The sequence below is a fragment of the Heterodontus francisci genome, chromosome 14 (assembly GCF_036365525.1).
Source record: "Heterodontus francisci isolate sHetFra1 chromosome 14, sHetFra1.hap1, whole genome shotgun sequence".
Classification (NCBI taxonomy): Eukaryota; Metazoa; Chordata; class Chondrichthyes; order Heterodontiformes; family Heterodontidae; genus Heterodontus; species Heterodontus francisci.
The window spans coordinates 16,603,751-16,629,041 of record NC_090384.1 but is presented as its reverse complement, the minus strand read 5'-3'; the positions used below and the strand labels follow the sequence as shown (position 1 = coordinate 16,629,041).

The 25,291-nt window shown below is 43.8% G+C and overlaps 1 protein-coding gene across 3 annotated transcripts in view; it reads right to left on the bottom strand.

Annotated features, from left to right (window-relative positions):
• Positions 1-25,291, bottom strand: part of LOC137377249 (AP-2 complex subunit alpha-2-like) — a 203,427-nt gene that overhangs the window by 43,175 nt on the left and 134,961 nt on the right. For all 3 annotated transcript variants that reach the window (XM_068046789.1, XM_068046791.1, XM_068046792.1), the window contains 4 exons: positions 17,870-18,038; positions 16,944-17,081; positions 6,818-7,000; positions 4,080-4,177 (listed from right to left, as the gene is read on the bottom strand). In XM_068046789.1, coding sequence (XP_067902890.1) covers positions 4,080-4,177; positions 6,818-7,000; positions 16,944-17,081; positions 17,870-18,038 — 588 coding nt within the window. The remainder of the gene's footprint in view (positions 1-4,079; positions 4,178-6,817; positions 7,001-16,943; positions 17,082-17,869; positions 18,039-25,291) is intronic.

Here is a 25,291-nt window from a genome sequence, read left to right as displayed (position 1 = left end):
AGGCCCTTCGGCCCTCGATGTTGTGCCGACCTGTGAAACCATCTGACCTACACTATTCCATTTTCATCCATATGTCTATCCAATGACCACTTAAATGCCCTTAAAGTTGGTGAGTCTACTACTGCTGCAGGCAGGGCGTTCCACGCCCCTACTACTCTCTGAGTAAAGAAACTACCTCTGACATCTGTCATATATCTATCACCCCTCAACTTAAAGCTATGTCCCCTCGTGTTTGCCATCACCATCCGAGGAAAAAGACGCTCACTATCCACCCTATCTAACCCTCTGATTATCTTATATGCCTCTATTAAGTCACCTCTCCTCCTCCTTCTCTCCAACGAAAACAACCTCAAGTCCCTCAGCCTTTCCTCATAAGACCTTCCCTCCATACCAGGCAACATCCTAGTAAATCTCCTCTGCACCCTTTCCAAAGCTTCCACATCCTTCCTATAATGCGGTGACCAGAACTGCACGCAATACTCCAGGTGCGGTCTCACCAGAGTTTTGTACAGCTGCAGCATGACATCGTGGCTCCGAAACTCGATCCCCCTACTAATAAATGCTAACACACCATATGCCTTCTTAACAGCCCTATTAACCTGGGTAGCAGCCTTCAGGGATTTATGTACCTGGACACCAAGATCTCTCTGTTCATCTAAACTACCAAGAATCTTCCCATTAGCCCAGTACTCTGCATTCCTGTTACTCCTTCCAAAGTGAATCACCTCACACTTTTCCGCATTAAACTCCATTTGCCATCTCTCAGCCCAGCTCTGCAGCCTATCTATGTCCCTCTGTACCCTACAACATCCTTCGGCACTATCCACAACTCCACCGACCTTAGTGTCATCCGCAAATTTACTAACCCACCCTTCTACACCCTCATCCAGGTCATTTATAAAAATGACAAACAGCAGTGGCCTCAAAACAGATCCTTGCGGTACACCACTAGTAACTAAACTCCAGGATGAACATTTGCCATCAACCACCACCCTCTGTCTTCTTTCAGCTAGCCAATTTCTGATCCAAAGCTCTAAATCACCTTCAACCCCATACTTCCGTATTTTCTGCAATAGCCTACCGTGGGGAACCTTATCAAACGCCTTACTGAAATCCATATACACCACATCCACTGCTTTACCCTCATCCACCTGTTTGGTCACCTTCTCGAAAAACTCAATAAGGTTTGTGAGGCACGACCTACCCTTCACAAAACCGTGCTGACTATCGCTAATGAACTCATTCTTTTCTAGATGATTATAAATCCTGTCTCTTATAACCTTTTCCAACATTTTGCCCACAACCGAAGTAAGGCTCACAGGTCTATAATTACCAGGGCTGTCTCGACTCCCCTTCTTGAACAAGGGGACAACATTTGCTATCCTCCAGTCTTCCGGCACTATTCCTGTCGACAATGACCACATAAAGATCAAGGACAAAGGCTCTGCAATCTCCTCCCTAGCTTCCCAGAGAATCCTAGGATAAATCCCATCTGGCACAGGGGACTTATCTATTTTCACACTTTCCAAAATTGCTAACACCTCCTCCTTGTGAACCTCAATCCCATCTAGCCTAGTAGCCTGAATCTCAGTATTCTCCTCGACAACATTTTCTTTCTCTACTGTAAATACTGACGCAAAATATTCATTTAACACTTCCCCTATCTCCTCTGATTCCACACACAACTTCCCACTACTATCCTTGATTGGCCCTAATCTAACTCCATTCATTCTTTTATTCCTGATATACCTATAGAAAGCCTTAGGGTTTTCCCTGATCCTATCCGCCAATGACTTCTCGTGTCCTCTCCTTGCTCTTCTTAGCTCTCCCTTTAGATCCTTCCTGGCTAGCTTGTAGCTCTCAAGCGCCCTAACTGAGCCTTCACGTCTCATCCTAACATAAGCCTTCTTCTTCCTCTTGACAAGCACTTCAACTTCTTTAGTAAACCACGGCTCCCTCGCTCGACAACTTCTTCCCTGCCTGACAGGTACATACTTATCAAGGACACACAGTAGCTGCTCCTTGAATAAGCTCCATATTTCGATTGTTCCCATCCCCTGCAGTTTCCTTCCCCATCCTACGCATCCTAAATCTTGCCTAATCGCATCATAATTTCCTTTCCCCCAGCTATAATTCTTGCCCTGCGGTATATACCTGTCCCTGCCCATCGCTAAGGTAAACCTAACCGAATTGTGATCACTATCACCAAAGTGCTCACCTACATCTAAATCTAACACCTGGCCGGGTTCATTACCCAGTACCAAATCCAATGTGGCATCGCCCCTGGTTGGCCTGTCTACATACTGTGTCAGAAAACCCTCCTGCACACACTGGACAAAAACTGACCCATCTAAAGTACTCGAACTATAGTATTTCCAGTCAATATTTGGAAAGTTAAAGTCCCTCATAACAACTACCCTGTTACTCTCGCCCCTGTCGAGGATCATCTTCGCTATCCTTTCCTCTACATCTCTCGAACTATTCGGAGGTCTATAAAAGACTCCCAACAGGGTGACCTCAGCTCTCCTGTTTCTAACCTCGGCCCATACTACCTCAGTAGACAAGTCCTCAAATGTCCTTTCTGTCGCTTTCTAGCCGAGGCATAGAATAGAAGAGCAAGGAGATTATGATGGAGCTGTATAAAACGCCAGTTCGGCCACAGCTGGAGTACTGTGAACAGTTCTGGTCACCACACTATAGGAAGGATGTGATTGAACTGGAGAGGGTGTAGAGGAGATTCACCAGGATGTTTCCTCGGCTGTAGCATTTCAGCTATGAAGAGAAACTGGATAGGCTAGGGCTGTTTTTCTTAGAGCAGAAAAGGCTGAGCAGCATCGATAGGATAGAAAATAAGAAACTTTTTCCCTTTGCGGATGTGTCAATAACCAGGGGGCACAGATTTAAGGTTAGGGGCAGGAGGTCCAGAGGGGATTTGAGGAAAAATTCTTTCACCCAGAGGATGGTTGGAATCTGGAACACACTGCCTGAAGGGGTAGTAAAGGCAGGGACCCTCACAACATTTAAGAAGTATTGAGATGAGCACTTGAAACACCATAGCAAGCAAGGCTACGGCCAGGTGCTGGAAAATGGGATTAGAATAGATAGGTGCTTGATGGCTGGCCCAGACACAATGGGTCGAAGGGCCTGTTTCTGTGCTGTATAACTCTAAAACTCTATAACACTTTTCTCTGTTGGTAAAGGTAGTAAGTCGCTGAGCCATATGGGCCAGTAAAGTCCCCAGGTTCAATCCCCAATTTGGGCTAAGTTAGCTGATTTGAGCTGGGTCTGCAGTTTGGGGGCTACAATTGGCTTTGGTGTCCTCAGGTTAGGAAGTGGAATTCAGCCAGGGATTCTGCATTTGATCCCTGTCCAGAAACCCCTCCTAGCAAGTGCCCACATCGAATGAGGTAACAATCAAATCTTGCAATGATGACCCTATGGTGAAACAGCCTGTTGACACTCACTAGAATGGCCATTTGAGAATGGTGTCCATCAATTGTGAAACCATATCTCAAGGAACAGCTCCTTCTTTAGGAGAGGAAAATGGCAAAGTAAAAAACAATTGAATTTAAAGACCAAAAATTGTTATAATGGATCTATAATTTTTTAATTAACACCAAGAGCAGAAGCAAACAAAAGTGCTATTGCAGTAATGATTCATAATTATTCACAAGTATTAATACTCATAATTATTAGATTGGATCCATCTAAAAGGACAGTGCCAGCACACAGAATAACTTGTACTTAAATGCTCAGTCCTTCCAGTAAAATTGTACACTTGCCACATACCAAGTGCTGCTATGCCTAATGATTGGATGATGCCCACAACGGACCAGTGTCGACTGCAAAGACTAAAAGGTACAGAAAGCACTCAGTTAGGCAAGCAAATCATGCCCTTTGTGGAAGTATGCTGAGGGAGGAATAGCTCACTCCACCCATTTCAGGCCTTGCTAACTGGCTGCTGATTGTATGATGACTAACAGGGCCAATTGTCCACAGCACAGCTGAGCACATGCGAAGAGGAAACGCCACAGCAAATGGCTTTGCAAAGGAAGACAAGTGCAGTGAACTCAACTAACCTGGATCTTGAATCACCAGCAACGAGATTTCCAAACTCTCCCAGGATATATCCACCCACTTTCACTAGGTTCTCATGGCAAGCAGGGGCCTGAAGGGCCTGTTGAGAAATAGCACACATTAATCTCCAAAGTCAGTGTCTCACATTGAATTACACAGAAATTACAACACAGAAACTATCCATTTGGCCCCACTATTCTGTGTTTGTGTTTATCCTACACATGAATAGTTGTCTTAATCCCATGTGTCCACTCTGCCTTTCTATCCCTTTACCTTCAACCATACATCTAAACCATTGTTAAATAAAGCATCATTAATGTAGTGCAATGTCCCAATGCACTTCACAGGAGCGTAATCAGACAAACATTGACACCGAGTCACAGAAGGAGATTAATATCAAAAGCAGGTAATCAAAAGCTTGGTCAAAGAGGTAGGTTTTTAGAAGCACCTTAAAAGAGGGAATTCCAGAGCTTATTGCCTACTGAGCTGGAAGCATGGCCACCAATGGTTGGGTGAAGGAAGTCGGGAATTTACGAGAGGCTAGAGTTGGAGGAATGCAAAGTTTGGAGGGTTACAGATAGGAAGGGGTAAGGGATTGGAGAAATTTGGACACAAGGATAAGAATGTTAAAGTCAAGATTTAGCGCACTGGGATCCAATGTAAGTATGCAGGTAAAGGGGTGATGGATGAATGGGACTTGGTCCAAGTTAAGACACAGGCAACTGAGTTTTAGATGATCTCAAGTTGATAGAAGGTGGAAGATGGGAGACTGGCCAAGAAAGCTTTTGAATAGTCGAGGCCATTGGTAACAGAGGTATGAATGAGGATATCAGCCACAGTTGAGGTCAAGAGGAACAGATGAACTGGCAATGCTATGGGGATGAAAGTAGGCAGTCTTTATGATGGAAAGAATATGGGGTCAGATGCTCAACTCATGATGAAATAGGACAGTGAGGTTGCTAATGGTCTGGTTCAACCTGACATCGTGATTGCAGGGGGTGGGGGGGGGGGGGGGGGTGGTGAGTGGGGTGTGTGGTTTGGATTTAGTTTCCTATTATTGGAAACAGCCCGTTTCTACTATGCTGTTCATCCCTTCACAATTTTAAACACCTTTATCAAATCTCCTCTGTTCTAATGAAAACAGACCCATAGTAGAGGACTTGTAAAAGATTTCAAATTCCAGTTCAAATTACAATATGTAAATTAAAATGTCTCTCTACTTCCGTCTTTTTTTTTTAAATAGTAAACTTTCTGATTACTAACCATCTACAACACAAGTGGAACTTGTTTTTAGGTGAGATAATTAGATGCTTATTATTTGCTTTAAAATTCAACTTTTTTTTGATATATGAACTAACATTAAGATAAGGAAAAAACTCTCAGCCTAATGCACTTTCCAAAGTTTACAGAACACAAAAGCAATGTGATATTTTATCAATACACTCCTCTCACACGCACACCATTTAAAAAATAGTTTAAAAATAAACTTTACCTTGCTCAACATCCATTTTCCTTACACCTTTGTGAAGCGACTTGATGTTTTTCCATATTGAAGGAGCTTTATATAAAGTTGTGGTTGAACGCATTAAAAGACAATTGAATGCAAAATTTAATCACGTTATTGTGAACTTGTTATTGTTATTGTGTAGTTTTTTATTGCTTTTGTTTAAAACTTTATTTTGGATGGCAGAAATTTCAGTTACTGCGAAATAAAATTGCCAGATGAAAATGTTTCCAGAAAGCATTGTGAGTGATTTATGGGAAAATGACAGATTGCACACTGAAAATGACACACTGCAGAAGATGTGACAGGCAATTTCTAAAACTGAAACTCCTCAGAGCCATCAAGTGGAATCAGTCAAGCACTACTGAAAAGTTGACATTTTTATTATGGATTTCCCACAGGAAGAGGTTCACAATGGAATGTGCAATACATGCACTGACTTTTTTGGTTTTTAAAAACATATATATCTTAGAAAAACCTGAAGATATAAAGAGGAACTCAACTATGAGATTGTGATGGTTTTCAGACCCATGATTACCAAACACCCATCACCCTCAAACACACCTGATCACATGGCAGTATTAGCATCTCAATAGCACAGCTTACGCCTAGTGGACAAACACAATGTTGCAGTATCGGGACATACACACCAGAAGTTCCCACTTACCATCCCGGGCCAGTCAGTTAGCTGATCCCACCGGGATGAAGGCTGTAGTGTTTCGAATAGTCTCACTGCACCCAAGCTGGGATCAATGAGCCAGGGATCTTGCTCCGGATCATTATTCAGCAACCTTTGCTGGAGATGCACGTGTGTTTTAAATGTGAGGTCAGGATCAGGCTCAACTGTGATGCCATCTACAAAGCAAATATCCTAATGACACTCAGATTCTAGGCTCAAATGAAGAAAGACCACTAGTGATTTGAACCGTGAAACTGCGCCCCAACAGGAGCCAGTATCTTTAGGCATGAAGAGAAGAAAAGTAAAACATTTTACAAAATCCGTTAGATATTATTTGATACCACAGCACAACGAATGATGGTCTGAACAACGTTATAGTCCAACCTCAGGTTCAGAAAGCATCAACAAATCACTGTCCATACACATGGACTATCTGGAGGTGTATGAAATGTTATGTCACTGTGAAATACACATGTGAAATGAGCACTGTGTTACACCATCATCAAGAGGGAACAACCTCCCCAGAATATGACAATTTGGGTTTGATAATGACTTGCCTCAAACACGGTCTTGGCCGCATAACCTTGCACATCATCGCGATTGATGACAATCTGAATGACTCGATACCACACCTCCTCACTAACATAGTCTCCAGCGATTCGGATCAGGTTCAAGATGGTGTCAACATACCAGGTGTAGTCCACAGCATACTTCTCAGCCAGGATTGCTACTTTCAATACCTAAAGTGAGGAAATAGACTGATGAGACCTACACGAATCCTTAATGGTCTAATTAATGAAGCCAGAAAGTTGAGCACAAAATATGGGCTGACACCCTAGTACAATCGTAACGGAGCGCTGCATTGTCGCAGGTGTTGTCTTTCGGATGAGACATTAAACCAAGGCCCATCTACCCTCTCAGGTGGACATAAAAAAAATTCCATGACACTATTTCGAAGATCATCAAGGAAATTCTTCCTGGTTTCTCCTGGCCAATATTTATCCTTCATCCAACATCACAAACAAACATACGAATTAGGAGCAGAAGTAGGCTATTCAGTAAGATCATGGCTGATCTGTGTGTCTCGAATTCCACACTCCCATCTACCCCTGATAACCTTTGAATCCTTTGCTTAATAAGAATCTATTTGCCTCCGCCTTAAAAATATTCAATGACCCTGCCTCCACCAAATTCTGAGGCAGAGTTCTAAAGTCACACAACCCTCAGAGAAAAAATTTCTCCTCATCTCTGTGCTAAAATGGCGTCCCCTAATTTTAAAACAGTGCCCTCTAGTTCTGGACTCCCCATAACAGGAAACATCCTTTCCACACCCATCTTGTCAAGACCATTCAGGATCTTATATACTTCAATCAAGTCTCCCCTCACTCTTCTAAACCCGAGTGAAAACAAGCCCAGTCTGTCCAACCTTTCCTCATAAGATAACCCACCCAATTCAGGTATTAATCTAGGAAACCTCCTCTGAAACGGCTCCAACGCATTCACATCCTTCCTTAACTAAGGAGATCAAAACGGCACACAATATTCGAGATGTGGTCTCACCAATGCCCTGTATAACTGAAGCATAACATCCTTACTTTTATTTTCTATTCCTCTCGTAATAAAGGATAGCATTCCATTAGCTATCTTTATTACTTGCTGTACCTTTTTACTAACATTTTGTGACTCATGCACTAGAACACCTAGATCCCTCTGCAGTTATTTTCCGTGTAAGTAATACTCTGTTTTTTTATTCTTCCTACCAAAGTGAACAACTTCACATTATACTCCATCTGCCAGATTTTTGCCCACTCACTCAACCTATCTATATCGGTCTGCAACCTCCTTATGTCCTCTTCGCAACATACCTTCCTACCTATCTTTGTGTCATCTGCAAATTTAGCTACCATGCTATCACTCCCCTCATCTAAGTTATTGATATAAATTGTAAAAAGTTGAGGCCCCAGAGCAGACCCCTGCGGGCCTCCACTCGTCACATCCTGCCAATCAGAAATGACCCATTTATGTATACTGTCTGTTTTCTGCCAGCCAGCCAATCATGTATCCATGCTAATATGTTACCCACTACACCTTGAGCAATAACCTTCTATGTGGCACCTTGTCAAACGAAAAAAGATTATCTGGTTGTCACCTTATTGATGTTTGCTCTGTGCAATTTCCACATTACAAGTGGCTATGCTTCAAAAGCACTTCCTCAGCTGTGAAGCACTTAGAAATCATAGAAAGTTTAAGGCACAGAAAGAGGCCACTTGGCCCATCGTGTCTGTGCCGGCCGAAAAACGATCCACCTACTCTAATCCCACCTTCCAGCATTTAGTCCGTCACCCTGCAGCTTACGGCACTTGAGGTGCATATCCAGACTCCTTTTGAATGAGTTTAGTGTTTCTGCCCAGTGAGTTCCAGACCATCATCAACCTTTGGGTGAAAAAGTTTTTCTTCATCTCCCCTCTAATTTTTCTACCAATCACTTTAAATGTATGCCCCCTTGTCACTGACCTCCCTGCTAAGGGGAATAGACCATTCACCTCCATTCTATCCAAAATTTTGTATATTTCAATCAGATCTCCCCTCAGCCTTCTCTGTTCCAAGGAGAACAATCCCAACCTATCCAATCTTTCCTCATAGCTGCATTTTTCCAGTGCTGGCAACATCCTCATAAATCTCCTCTGTACCCTCTCTAGTGCAATTACATCCTTTCTGTAATGAGGTGACCAGAACTGTGCACAGTACTCAAGTTGTGGCCTAACCAATGATTTATACAGTTCCAGCATAACCTCCCTGCTCTTGTATTCTATACCTCAGCTAATAAAGGAAAGGATTCCATATGCCTTCTTAACCACCTTATTGACCTGTCCTGCTACCTTCAGGGATCTGTGGACATTTACTCCAAGGTTACTTACTTCCTCTACACTTCTCAGTATTTTCCCATTAATCGTGTATTTCCTTTGTCTTGTTTGACCTCCCCAAAAGCATCACCTCACACATCTCCAAGTTGAATTCCATTTGCCACTTTTCTGCCCATCTGACCAGACCATCAATATCTTCCTGCAGCCTACAGCTATCTTCCTCACTATCTACCACACGGCCAATCTTTGTGTGGTCCACAAACTTCTTGATCATGCCCCCTACATTTAGGTCCAAATTGTTAATATACACCACAGAAAGCAGGGGACCTGGCACTGAGCCCTGCGGAATGCCACTGGAAACAGCCCCCCAGTCAACAATTACCCTTTGTTTCCTGCCACTGAGCTAATTTTGTATCCACCTTGCTGCATTTCCCTCGATCCCATGGGATTTTATTTTTTAACCAGTCTGCCATGTGGGACCTTGTCAGAAGTCTTGCTAAAATTCATGTATCAACTGCACTACCCTCATCTATCTTCCTTGTAACTTCTTCAAAACATTCGATCAAGTTGGTCAAACAAGATCTTCCCTGAACAAATCCATGCTGACTGTCCTGCCTCTCAGAATAGATTCCAATAATTTGCCCACTACTGAGGTTAGAGTGACTGGCCTGCAATTATTCGGTCTATCCTTTGCTCCCTTTTTAAACAGAGGTACAACGTTAGCAATTCTCCAATCCTCCGGCACCACACTTGTATCCAGTGAGGACTGGAAAATGATGGTCAGACCCTCTGCTATTTCCTCACTTGCTCCTTTTAACAGCCTAGGATATATTTCATCTGGCCCTGGTGATTTATCAACTTTCAAGGACGCTAATCCCATTAATACTTCCTCTCTCCCTATGTTTATCATATCCAATACTTCACATTCTTCCTCCTTAACTACAATATCTGCATCATCCCGCTCTTTTGTGAAGACAGACGCGAAGTATTCATTAAGAACCATACCAATATCTTCCACTCCTACACATAGGTTACCTCTTTGGTCTTGTACGGGCCCTACTCTCTCCTTAGTGATTCTCTTACTCTTAATGTATTACTACGACCGACCGCTCCTGTCAAAGCCCACAATCAAAATATACGATTTTGATTATGGTGGGAAAAACACACTGATAATTCAATCCCGTCGCTCCACAGATCGCCTAACATATCATTTAAAACTTTCCAAATTAAAGAAAGACCCAGCCAAATTGTACCATCTATTAACCCCCGAATGAGGCTAACCAAACCAGGGGTCTTTAAATCAACAAATTAACTGCTTAATTAGAAGAACTAAATTCTTAAACACTATGAAGATATAAACAACATTCATAATAGAAAAAATTCGAGTCCTTGCAAATTTCCAGTCCAATGTTGCTTAAAGTCCTTACAGAATGTTGCTTGAAGTCCTCACAGCCGTCCGATGCAGAAAAAAGGTTCTTCCACAGTAGAACAGTCCGTAGTCCAACTGCAAACAGTAGGTGATGCTTTCCTTCTCCAGCAAATTTCAACAATTAACGACTTGCAAAGACTTTCAGTTGAATCAAGCTGACTTTAGAGTTTTTGAGGGATAAAAGATTGTCACAATCTAACTTCCCTTTCTTCAATTTAAATTACCAGAGATCTCTTGACTTTCTTAGAATTCTGAGAGATAATGATAAACAGACTAAAATCCTATGCCTTCAGTTTAAATGGTTGAGAGCTCTTTCTTCAGGTGCCAACACCAGCTGTGTCTGTATGTCTCTGTGCCTGTGTGTTCTGTTTGTTCTAACAGTCTTCAACTAAAAGCCAGTTCAAAATTGAATTGTAACAAATGTATAGCATGAGACTCACTCCCAATGGCTGTATCTATGGTAACGAGAATGCATCCTTTGAATTGCAGTCTCCAAATGGCTGTTTCAAGGCAACAAAAATGCACCTTTCTACAACTCCTAAGGCTTTCCAGCTCTTAAAGCAATACTGATCCCTTGCAAGCCTTAAAGGCAAACCGCATATTCCGAAGAAAAAACTACAGGACCATGGCAGTATTGATAAAACATCTTGGGATTCACCTTGATTTTGCTTGCCAATATTATTTCATGCCCGCTCTTTGCTTTCCTAATTTCCTTTTTGATTTCACCTCTCCACTCCTCTCGGCTTTCTGTAGTATTGAGTTCTCAGCGTCGGACATAAGCTTTCCTTATCTGCCTTATCTTACCCTGTAGGCTCTTTGACATCCGCAGGGCTCTAGATATGGCCGCCTCACCCTTTTTCTTTGTGGGAACATGTTTACCATGAACTCTTTGAATGCCTCCCACTGTTCTGACACTGATTTATCTTCAAGGAGCTGTTTCCAGTCCACTTTCGCTAAATCATTCCTCAGTTTAGTAAAGTTGGCCTTGCCCCAATTGAGAACTCTAACTCCTGTTCTATCTCTGTCCTCCTCCATAATTATGTTAAAAATGACTGAATTATGATCACTACCTCCAAAATGCTCTCCCACTACCACTCCTTCCACCTGCCCATTTTCAGTTCCTAAAATTAAGTCTAAAACCGCACCCTCTCTTGTTGGACTTGCTACATACTGGGCAAAAAGGTTCTCCTGAATGCACCTCAAGAATTCTGCTCCTCAATTCCTTTCACAGTGAAACTATCCCAGTTAATATTGGGGTAGTTAAAATCCTCTACTATTACTGCCCTATTGTTCTTACACATCTCAGAGATTTGTCTACATATCTGCTCTTCTATCTCCCTCTGACTGTTTGGGGGTCTATAGTACACTCCCAGCAGTGTGACTGCCCCTTTTTTGTTCCTTAGCTCAATCCATATGGCCTCATTTGATGAACCTTCCAACATATCATCCCTCCACATAGCTGTATTAATTTCTTGACCAAAATGGTGACTCCCCCTCCTTTCTTATCCCCCTCCCTATCATGTCTGAAAACTCTGTAACCAGGAATGTTGAGCTGTCATTCCTGTCCCTCCTTAAGCCATGTTTCTGTAATAGCTATGATATCATACTGCTACGTGTCTATCTGTGCCCTCAGCTCATCTGCTTTATTTGCTATACTCCTTGCATTGAAACAGATATCCTTGAGCACTGCCAAACTCTATTTTAATTTCCTAACCCTCGTTTCCTCTGTCTTCCAGACTCATCCATTAATTTTCTGCCTTCCATTTTAATTTCTGATTTTGTCCCAGCTAAGTCTATCCTCAGGTTCCCATCCCCCTGCCAAACTAGTTTAAACGCTCCTCAACAGCACTAGCAAAACGTCCCGCAAGGAACTCAGTCCCAACTCTGATCAGGTGCAACCCGTCCGGCCTGTACAGGTCCCATCTCCCCCAGAGCCAGTCTCAATATCCCAGGAATCTGAGGCCCTCCCTCCTGCACCATCTTCCCAGCCATACATTCATCTGTCTATCCTTCTATTTTTATGCTCACTTAGGGATGTCCTGAGGTCAGGAAAAGTGCTATATAAATGCAAGTTTGTTCTTTCTTTACACAGACAAGGGAGATTTTCTAAGTTCAATTCCCACTCTGTGCCAATTTCAGTTAGCCTGGTGTGGGGATATTTCAATCAGCCTCAATGCTCCCGGCTGACCTCAGAAAGGATAGCAAATCATTTTCCTGTACTACAGCATTCTCGTTACAATTCACGACATTCTGTACACTGTAAAAACACAGGTATCAGGCACAGAATGTGCCTATGATCTTGTCCTGAAGGTAAAGTTACAAGTGCTGTCACAGAATGGTAGAATATAGGCGTCGTTTTCCAAATTTTTATTTTATTTGTTTTTATTTAGAGATACAGCACTGAAACAGTCCCTTCGGCCCACCGAGTCTGTGCCGACCATCAACCACCCATTTATACTAACCCTACACTAATCCCATATTCCTACCACATCCCCACCTGTCCCTATATTCCCCTACCACCTACCTATACTAGGGGCAATTTATAATGGCCAATTTACCTATCATCCTGCAAGTCTTTTGGTGGTGGGAGGAAACCGGAGTACCCGGCGAAAACCCACGCAGACACAGGGAGAACTTGCAAACTCCACACAGGTAGTGCCCAGAATTGAACCAGGGTCGCTGGAGCTGTGAGGCTGCGGTGCTAAACACTGCGCCGCCCATAAATTGCTTGGCTGATCTCAGTTATGCACCTGTCTACAAGTCTGTCCATACCATAGTAATAAAAGCAAAATACTGTGGATGCTGGAAATCTGAAATAAAAACAGGAAGTGCTGGAAATACTCGGCAGGTCTAGCAGCATCTGTGGACAGAGAAGCAGAGTTAATGTTTCAGGTCTGTGACCTTTCATCAGAACTGCTGTAGAAACTGCCCAGGATAGTCCACCACCCAAACACACCAAAAACATGTTTTATAAAAAGTGAACTGTAAACCCCGAAAAATTCTCAGAATCTGCCAGGATGATAAATCGAACATTAATTGCTGCTGAGGTTTGTGCTCAAGCTGCAGGATGTTCATACTGCAAAATGGATCATTTTCATTTTGGTCAGTCAGGGTCACCATCAAACACTCCCAGGGCAGGTGCAACATGGATTAAGCCCCTTCTACGCTGTCCCATTAAATATTACCAAGAGAATAATAGCAAAACTGAAAGAACACCACATTAGAGGAAACCTTGTGGCAAGGGTTGGAAATTTGTTCAAAGGTAGGAGCTAAGAGCTCATGGTGTCGGGGTAATTAATACATTAGCATGGATAGAGGATTGGCGAACTAACAAGCAACAGAGTTGGGATAAATGGGTCATTTTCAGGTTTGCAAACTGTAACTAGTGGAATGCCTCAGGGATCAGTGCTGGGGCCTCAACTATTAACAATTTACATTAGTGACTTGGATGAAAGGACTGAGTGTATTGTAGCGAAATTTACAGACGATACAAAGATAAATAGGAAAGCAAGTTGTGAGGAGGATAGAAAGGGCTGGATTTTGGGCCCCCTGCGCTGGGCCGGAAAGGCAGGGAGAACCCCACCTCTGCCTTTTCGTGCCCCCATCCCACCCCACCCCGGAGCGATCCTCCGGTCTTTATGGTTCAAAGTTTTAGGAGGTGGGATCCCTGTCCCTTTAAAGACTTTAAAGGGATGGGGATCCCGCCTTCAAGAAGTGCTGGCCAATCAGAGGGCTGGCAGCTCAGCATTATCAGCAGCTCCACCAGGAGTGGGTGCCACTGCCAGTACTGCAGAGGCCTTGGACTCAGGCCCTGCAATGGAACCGTGGAACAGAGGTAGATGAGGCGGGGTCGCTGACGACAATCCGGAAGGCCCCCTGGGGGTGGGGTGGTCGTTCAGTCCATGGGTTTGGGGGGGGGTGCAGTCCTGGGGGTATGGTTTTTCCTGGTGGGGGGGTCCTCTGTGGGCCACAAATTGCCCACAGAGGGCACAGGGACCCCCCCAACCACCCGCCAAAGCCCGCAGGGAGGGCACCTTGCTTTACAAGGCGACCTCTACGCACGGCAGTGTCAACCCTGCCCATTGCTGGTAAAATCCCAGTGGCGGTAGGAAGAGGCCATTAATAGGCCACTTAAGGGCCTCAGTTGGCCTCTGCGTGGGAAGGCCGTCGTCAGCCTATGTCGCCCCTGGGAAGATCGCTGGGCAATGGGGATGGGACCAGGCCCTCAGCCCTGCCGCCTCCCCGCCATCTGTCATGATACTCCGTGCCGCCCACCCCACGATCCCGCCTCAGGGGGCCCATAAAATCATGGTTAAAGAGTTAAAGGGATATAGATAGGTTAAGTGTGGGCAAAGATTTGGCAGATGGAATATAATGTAGCAAAATGGGAGATTGTCCACTTTGGTGGGAAGAATAGAAAAGCAGAATACTATTTAAATGGAGACTGCAGAATTCTGTGGTGTCCTTATACATGAATCACAAAAAGTCAGCATGCAGTACAGCAAATAATCAGGAAGGCATATGGAATGTTGGCCTTTATTGTAAGAGGGATGGAGTATAAAAGTAGGGAAATCTTGCTACAACTGAACAAGGTGCTGGTGAGACCACATCTCAAGTACTGCGTACAATTTTGGTCTCCTTATTTAAGGAAGGATATTCTTGCATTGCAGGAAGTTCAGAGAAGGTTCACTAGGTTGATTCCTGGGATGAAGGGTTGTCTTATGAGAAAAGTTTGAGTAGGTTGGGCCTATACTTACTGACATTTAGAAGAATGAGAGGTGATCTTATTGAAACATATAAGATGCTGACGAGGCTTGACAGGGCCGTTTCTGAGATGATGTTTCCCCTCATGGGGGAATCTAGAACTAGGGGCCACAGTTTCAAAATAAGGTGTCTCCCATTTAAGACAGAGATGAGGAGGAATTTCTTCTCTCACAGGGTTGTTAATCTTAGAAATTGTCTACCCAAGGGAGGCTAACTCGTTGAATGTATTCAAGGCCGAGCTAGGCAGATTTTTGATCTACAAGGAAGTAATGGGTTATTGTGGGGGGGAGGGCAGGCAGGAAAGTGGAGTTCAGGCCATAATCAGATCAGCCATGATCTTATTCAATTGCAGAATAGGCTCTAGGGGTCAAATGACCTACTCCTGCTCCTATTTCTTATGTTCTTACGCGACAGAGAGTACGGGATGTGACATGTAGTACACATCTGTACTGGGGACTCAGCTTTTCACCATATTTATCAATGACTTTGTTGAAGGAACTGAGAGTTGTAGATCCGAATTTTCAGATGACACTAGCTTGGGAGGCATGATAAGTAGTGCAGATGGGAGCTGGAAGTTACAAAGCAACATAAAAAGACTAGTAAGTGGACAAAACTGGCTAATGGAGTTCAGTGTGGGAAAGTGAGAGGTTTTGGGGAAGAGCAAAGAGATTTTAGGGTCCATATACACAAATTCAGAAGCTAGTGCACAGGTAAAAAAAATTAAGAGGTTAATGCAATAAAGCAGGAAATACTCAGCAGGTCTGGCAACATTTGTGGAGAGAGAAAGGGTTAACATTTCAGGTCGATGACCTTTCATTAGTGTTCTGGGAAATCAGAACAAGGTGCATAATCTTAAAATTAGAGCTAGACATTCAGTAATGAAATCAGGAAACACTTTTTCACACAAATTCCCTCCCCCAAAAGGTTGTGCACATCGGATTATTGAAGCTTTCTAGACTAGCTCTCTGAAGAGCTCTCCTCCCCCCAGTCCCATTCCCCCATCCTTCACTGATTCGGCCATCGGCCCTGTGCCTTCTCTATTAAAGAGCTCTTCCCTCAGTCCCATTCCCCAGCACCCTTTTCCACACACATTTAAATCTGCCATTTCAAATATTTATCCACTTCCCTTTCAAAAGCTTTTATGGATTCTGCTTCCACCGCTGTTTCTGGACAAGCAGTCCAGCCAGTCATCCACCTGACCTATCAGATACAGGTGCTGCATCATACCTGTTTGCACACCTTTCCTGCCACCTATGGGTGCTATATCGCACCTGGTTACCCACACATCCTGTCACCCACGGGTGCAACATCAGAACTGATTTCTCACCTGTACTGTCAGCCATGGGTTCTATATCAAACTTGGTTACTCATCTGTCCTGTCGCCCACAGATTCAATATCAGACCTGTTTTCTCAGCTGTCCTGTCACCCACAGGTGCTGCATTGGACCTGGTTACTCACCTGTCCTGTCACATACACTCCAGACCTGGTGGAGTTAATAAAAAAATAGAAGTAAGCTCTATTTTGAACCAGTAAAATTTCTGTACTGGTAGTCAGGAACTGGAAACAAAACGTCAAAGCATCTCAGTAGTAACAGACACCATTGTTCAAAGATAAAGAGGACTCACAATTTCTTCTCGAATAGAATAATCAGCATTTTCCAGATAATTCAGCATTTCTGCCACAATCTGCTGGGCATTGCTCCGGTCACACATCCCATACAAGAGATCCACTGCCCTCTGTCGCACACTAACATCCCTCTCGGTCTGCAACACAAATGGCAAAGTTGGTGAGCCATTGTATCCAATGGGCTACGACTAATAATTGTTTTGACCGACACAGCAACGGCTTTCGTCATACAAGGTTACTGTCGATCTCCTCAATCTGATTTTTCAAACCCCACTTCGGCCAGAAAGGATGCAGTTACATTTGTACTTTTTCCAGCGAGAAATTCATAAAGTCCTTAAGGCACAGAAGGAGGCCATTAAGCCCACTGAGTCCATGCTGGCTCTGTCGAGCAATCCAATCAGTCCTATTCCCCTGCCCTATCCCATAGCCCTGCAAGTTGATTCAAAAAAAGGGCAAGCCCTACAAGGCAGGGAATTTGGTAGAGTGAAAAGATTGAAAGGCAGAATCAAAAGTAGTTAGGGCAAATGAAGTAAAGGAGCTTCACAATGTTGATACCCAGCGGATAGAAGACTATGAATGGGTCGCTGCGGTATTGCGATGGAGGTGCTTGCTGAGGAACAGCTGGGCGGGGGCAGACGGTGTCACAGAAACATGGACGTAGATGGTGTCATGGAAACATGGATGCAATGGCTGCACTGTGTAAATGCAGATGCAGTGGGTAAAAACTGATGCTCCGGTCACAGGTTTGACATATTTAGGGCACAAGTATTTGAACAGACCAGTATTGTGCGTATTCTGATACCTTTGGTTACAAAGTGCTACCTGCTGCAAAATGCCTCCTTGCCCACCCCGATGGTGCGTTGCATTATAAATGTACTGTTGGAAGTAAAGTCAGATGAATGCAGCAGGGAGTATTTGTAGTTACCTTGAGGGCACTAATGACTGTTTCAATATGTGTCTTCACTGCCTCACGAGAGAATTCGGAGCTAGCCAGCAGCCACATGCTCTCCAGAGCCAGGTATCGCAGGTTGGTCTCGCGATGCTGCAGGAAATGCCCCAACTGGTTACAGGCATGTACAAGTAAGTTGGGTTCACTGTGAAAACACAATTATGTAACACAAAATAAAAGGATTGCCTTTACAACACGGTCAACCAATCTTTAAACCAATTAAGCGTGAACTAATTAGGAAGTTAAAAGGAGATTTACTAGAAATTTTAATTTTAAGCAACAACAATGAATTGATTTGCTAGGAAAGACTATTTCTTCAGGTTGGCGAGTCAAATGATGAAGGGTCACCAACTGAAACTGTCACTGGTAGTGAGGGGGGAGAAAGATAAGAGAGGAACTAGTTTATACAGAACTGCTGGTGTATGGTGAGGTTTGAGAAAGAAAGCATAAATTTTAGAAGCAGATTCAGGATACAGGGCTACGGCGAAAAAGGACAGTGGGATTAGTTTAAGAGCTGACAAAGACACAATGGATCAAATGGCTTCCTTCCGTGCTATAAACATTCAATAGTGGAGCAGGAATTTAGCAGTTAATGATTTGAAATTCTGTCGTTCAATATGCACCAGTAGATGAAAAGATCACCCCAGAATTTTAATCTCCAACAGAACTGGCTGAAGTAGAAACCGATCAGGCGATCATGAAAACCCTTTTGCCTGAAAGGGTATGCAACAGTTATCACTACAGCCTGCACATTTGCCAAAGGATAAGCGTATCATAAAAGATACTGGACGGCAATGAAAACTATCTTGGGACAGTGTCAGATCAAACCTATATTGAGGGTAGAGTGGAACAAAGTCATAAAGGGAGCGATGCAGAAAGAAGTCTGTGAATAGAAAGCAAACGCTTTGCAGTACTGCTACACTACCTAGCAGATAGCCCCATTAGCCTACTCTCAATTATCAGTAAAGTGATGGAATGTGTCATCAACAGTGCCATCAAGCGGCACTTGCTTAGCAACAACCTGCTCAGTGATGCTCAGTTTGGGTTCTGCCAGGGCCACTCAGCTCCTGACCTCATTACAGCCTTGGTTCAAACATGGACAAAAGAGCTGAGCTCAAGAGGTGAGGTGAGAGTGACTGCACTTGACATCAAGGCAGCATTTGACCGAGTATGGCATCAAGGAGCCCTAGCAAAACTGAGGTCAATGGGAATCAGGGGGAAAACCCTCTTCTGGCTGGAGTCATACCTAGCGCAAAGGAAGATGGTTGTGGTTGTTGGAGGTCAATCATCTGAGCTCCAGGACATCACTGCAGGAGTTCCTCAGGTTAGTGTCCTAGGCCCAACCATCTTCAGCTGCTTCATCAATGGCCTTCCTTCAATCATAAGGTCAGAAGTGGGGATGTTCGTTGATGATTGCACAATGTTCAGCACCATTCGCAACTCCTCAGATACTGAAGCAGTCTGTGTAGAAATGCAGCAAGACCTGGACAATATCCAGGCTTGGGCTGATAAGTGGCAAGTAACATTCGCGCCACACAAGTGCCAGGCAATGACCATCTCCAACAAAAGAGAATCTAACCATCACCCCTTGACATTCAACAGCATTACCATCGCTGAATCCCCCACTATCAACATCCTAGGGGCTACCATTGACCGAAAACTGAACTGGAGTAGCCATATAAATACCGTGGCTACAAGAGCAGGTCAGAGGCTAGGAATCCTGAGGCGAGTAACGCACCTCCTGACTCCCCAAAGCCTGTCCACAATCTACAAGGCACAAGTCAGGAGTGTGATGGAATACTCTCCATTTGCCTGGATGGGTGCAGCTCCAACACTCAAGAAGCTCGACACCATCCAGGACAAAGTGGCCCGCTTGATTGGCACCCCATCTACAAACATTCACTACCTACACCACTGAAGCACAGTGACAGCAGTGTGTACCATCTACAAGATGCACTGCAGCAATGCACCAAGGCTCCTTCGACAGCACCTTCCAAACCCGCGACCTCTACCAACTAGAAGGACAAGGGCAGCAGATGCGTGGGAACACCTGCAAGTTCCCCTCCAAGTCACACACCACCCTGACTTGGAACTATATCGCCGTTCCTTCACTGTCGCTGGGTCAAAATCCTGGAACTCCCTTCCTAACAGCACTGTGGGTGTACCTACCCCACATGGACTGCAGCGGTTCAAGAAGGCAGCTCACCATCACCTTCTCAAGGGCAATTAGGGATGGGCAATAAATGCTGGCCTGGCCAGCGATGCCCACATCCCGTGAATGAATTTTAAAAAAGATGGCGTCCAGCTATATATTTACACCAGGGTGGGCAATCTCTCAAAGTTAGAAAGCAAGGAACAGAACTTATAAATCCATAAAGACACAAGTTTTCAAAACCTGCAACCTTACAGGCTGAATCCCTGAATCGAGTGACTGCTGTTGGCCCTGCATGCTAATTAATGACACAACTGCACTAGGAGGGAGAGTGTCAGCTTGCATAAAAAATTGGCACAAGAACAGAAAACAGCAAGTTGTGGTAAATGGTTGTTTTTCAGACTGGAGAATGGTAGACCGCGGTGTTCCCTAACGTTCAGTGCGAGTACCACTGCTTTCTTGATAAATATAAATGACTTGGATATTGGAACACAGAGTAAAACTTCAAAATCTGCCGATGATACCGAAGGGTGGTGGAAGCAGAGACGATGAATGATTTGAAAAGGAAATTGAATGGACACTTGATGGAAACAAATTTGCAGGCCTAGAGGGATAGAGCGGAGGAATGGAACGGACTGAATTGCTCTGCAGAGGGCCATCATTGACTCGATGGGCCAAATGGCCTCCTTCTGTGCCATTATGACTCAATGGCTTCAGTTCAGGACAATGAAGAGGGAGCTTTACTCAATATTGAATTTGTTCTGCATGTGTGTTGGAAATGGTTGACAGGAGAGTGTGGAGGGAGCTTTACTCTGTATCAAACGCATGCTATACCTGCCCTGGGAGTTTTTGATGGGACAGTGTAGACGGAACATTACTCTGTGCTGTACCTGCCCTGGGAGTGTTTGATTGAGCGGTGTAGAGGGAGATTTACTCTGTATCAATACTGCCACTAGGTTCTCACTATGAAAAGCAGACACTCACACTCCAGGATCTCACCTTCACTCCTGATGCAAACTCAATCAGACCTAAAGTTGAAATGACAAGACAGAACAATGAACGTCACACTGCTGCAGGATTCCAACATGAGCTCCTGCATGCAGTGGATAAGCGGATGTCTGATACATCAGCAAGCTTCTAATATCTGAGTGAGTTCTTTCTTAATTCATTCGATCACATAATGTGCATTTCACTGACAAGCCCAGCATTTATTGCTCATCCCTCATTGCCCTTGCCTTCTTGAATACAACTGAGTGGCTGCTGGGCCATTTCCAAGTTCAGTTAAGAATCAATGACATTGCTGTGGATCTAGAGTCTCATATAGGCCAGACCAGGGAAGGACAGCAGATTTCCTTGCCTGAAGGACATGAGCGAATCAGATGGACTTTTACAACTATCTGGTAATTTAACTGTCACCAACATTGATTTTAGCTTCTTAGTCCAGGTTTAATTAAATAACTGAATTCAAATTGTCCAGCTGCCGTGGTGGAATTTGAACATGTTTCCGGGTTATTAGTCCAGCCCTCTGAATTACTAGTCCAGTAAACACAACTACTATGCTTCTGTAACCAAGCCTGGTCCCTCAGCGAGTGTCTGCTACCTACATTTCCTATATATTTCCTACATTATAACTGTGAGTACATTTCAAAGTATTTCATTTGTTGTAAAGTGCTTTGAGACAAACGGTGGTCACAAAAAGTGATATGTAAATTTAAGTCTTTTTTTTATACATAGGAACAGGAATAGGCCATTTAGACACTCAGGCCTGTTCCACAATGCAATGATATCATGGCTGTTACTTAATGCCTTTACCCCATATCCCTGGTCATGCAAGAAGGAGTTGTGATGAAATAAACAATGAAATGGAAGAATTATGAATTTAAAAAGTCAACTGTTAAACATAACCACAAGAACATGGGCACTTGCACCACAGTCAAAATGAAGTAGCAGTCACATGACCCCTCCTGTAATAGACATCAACAAACCTGTCTGAAAAATTTGGAACTCGTCACCTCTGAAATAGCTCTGAGGATAACCCCATTGAAATTGAAAGCAGCACTATTGCATATTAGCGACTCTCATCAACATGAATGAACTAACAAAGGATTTTGGAGACAGATGGACTCAAAGCCCAAATCAAAATCGAACAGGTGTGGGATAGCACCGTGCTAACAGACTGGTCCCCATTCAGAAATCAATCGATAGCTGTGGTCTCCACATCCTGATCCATTGTGTGGTCATCACCAGGGGAGAAGGCTATGTATCTCCTAACAGAAACTCTAATGTGATGTATATTTACCTTAAAAGATAGCCCTCTGGAGAGAGAGGGAAGATCAAGCCAACATCTCAGAAAGCAGTCCAGCCAAAGGCTGTGAGATTGGACCAGAACAAACAAGAAGCCCTGCTGCTAATTCTGCACATCAACTTGCTGCAGCAGGGAACTAAAAGTGACCACCACTTCCTGTCTGAAGTCTTAACCACTCTTGTGTACTTGTGGGTGAGGTTGTGACCATTTCGGGAATTGCGTAAAAATAAATAGTTATCATTTTTTTAACCTATGAGAAAACCTGTCACTTCTCTGTTTATTTGTCCCGAGAGACACTCAGGGGCTAATGCAACATTTTAACAAAACACAATTGCGGTCAGTCAGGAGCTGAACAGTGGGAACCAACCACGCCCCTTTAACAGAAATTCATCAATCTTAGATTTAAAATGAACAATCGACCCAGCATCAACTGCTGTTTGTGGGAGAGAGTTCCACATTTCTACCACGCTTTGCGTGAAAAAATGTTTGCTAACTTCATTCCTGAAAGCCTAAAAATTAGAGCCAAGTCTCTGTCCCCTAGTGATAGAGTTAAACCAGCAGAAATTGTTTCTCTATCACAGCCAACGGTAGCATTGTTTTGGACTAGTAATTCAGAGGCTTGTACTAATGATCTAGAGAAATGAAATCAAATTCCACCTCGTGAGTTGGGGGAATTTAACTTTATTTAATTAAATAAATCCGGAATAAAAAGCTAGTATCAGCAACGGTGATCATGTAACTGCTGGATTGTGGTAAAATGGATAGAAAATTAGCTAGCTAACAGGAAATAAAGAGCAGACATAAATGGGTCATTTTCTGGTTGGCAAGATGTAACTAGTGGTGTGCCACAGGCATTAGTGCGGGGGCTCTAACTTTTTACAATTTATGTAAATGACTTGGATGAAGGGACCGAAGGTATGGTTGCTAAATTTGCTGAAGACACAAAGATAGGTAGGAAAGTAAATTGTGAAGAGGACATAAGGAGGCTACAAAGGGATACAGATAGATTGTGAGTGGGCAAAGATAAGGCAAATAGAGTCTAAGGTGGGAAAATGTGAAATTGTCCATTTTGGCAGGAAGAATAAAAAAGCATATTATCTAAATGGTAAGAGATTGACGAACTCTGAGATGCAGAGGGATCTGGGTGTCCGAGTGCATGAATCACAAAAGGTTAGTATGCAGATTCAGCCAGGAATTAGGAAAGCTAATAGAATGTTATTGTTAATTGAGAGGGGAATTGTATACAAAAGTAGGGAGGTTATGCTTCAGCTGTACAGGGCATTGGTAAGACCACATCTGGAGTACTGTGTACAGTATTGGTCTACTTATTTAAGGAAGGATGTAAATGCGCTGGAAGCAGTTCAGAGAAGGTTTTCTAGACCAATACCTGTAATGGGCGGGTTGTCTTATGATGAAAGATTGGACAGGCTAGGCTAGTATTGGCTGGAGTTTACAAGAGTAAGAGACGACTTGATTGAAACATATCAGATCCTGAGGGGTCTTGACAGGGTGGATGTGAAAAGGATGTTTCCCCTTGTGGGAGAATATCGAACTAGGGGTCACTGTTTAAAAATAAGGTGTCGCCCATTTAAGACAGAGATGAGGAGAGATTTTTTTCTCTGAGGGTCATGCGTCTTTGGAATTCTCTTCCTCAAAAGCAGTGGAAGCAGAGTCTGAATATTTTTAAGGCAGAGGTAGATAGATTCTTGATGAGCAAGGGGGTGAAAGGTTATCGGGAGTAGGTGGGAACGTGGAGTTGGGGTTACAAACAGATCGGCCATGATCTTGTTGAATGGTGGAGCAGGCTCGATGGGCCGAATGGCTTACTTCTGCTCCAAATTCGTATATATGTTCATATGTTCGTAAAAGCCCATCCTGTTCACTTAATGAAGGAAATCTGCTGTGCTTGCCTGGCCGATAAGTGACTCAAGACCCACAGCGCAGTGCCCTCTGAAATGGTCTAACAAGCCCCTCAATTGTACCAAACAACAAAGTATAAGAAGAAAACTGTACAGACCACCCGCCATTGACCTAGGTAGCGGATTCAGACATGGCAAAGGCACACCAGCCCAGTCAACCTTACAAAATTGCGCTTACCAACATCTGAGATCAAAATTGGGAGAACTGTCTCACAGCTAAGTCAAGCAACAGCCTGACACAGTCAGAATCACAAAATCATACCTGTCAGCCAACATCCCAGACTCCATCATCACCATTTCCGATGGCCCCACAGTGGTATACAGTCAGGAGGAAATGGCCCTGGGCGCCCTCAACATTGACTCCAGACCCCATGTCGTCTCATGGGCAAGGAAACCTCCTGCTGATTACCACCTACCGCCCTCCCTCAGTGCTCTTCCATGTTGAACACAACTTGGAAGAAGCACTGAGTGTAGCAAGGGCACAGAATGGACTTTGGATGGATGACTTCAATGTCCACTACTGACTGAGCTGGATGAGTCCTGAAGGCCATAGCTGCCAGCAGGTGGTGAGAGAACCAATATGAGGGAATAACCTCCTTACCAATTTGCATCCATCTAGACAGTACTGGTAGGAGTGACCATCATCCCATTTTCACACTGAGAACATCCTCCATCATGTTGTGTGACATTACCATAGGTAGATTCAGAACAGATACAGCAGCTCAAAACTGGGCATCAATGAGGGGTTGTGGCACATCATCAGCAGCAGAATTGCATCACATCACAATCTATAACCTCATAGCCTAGCATACCCCCACTCTACCATTACCATCAAGCCAGTAATCAACCTGGTTCGATTAGGAGTGCAGGAGAGCATGCCTGTAAGATACTCAACAATGAGGTGTCGACCTGGTCAAGCTACATGCATGCTACCAACAGAGCTAAGCGATCCCACAAACGACGGATCAGATCAAACCACTGCATTCCAGCCACATACAATAGTGAATGGTGGCGAACAATTA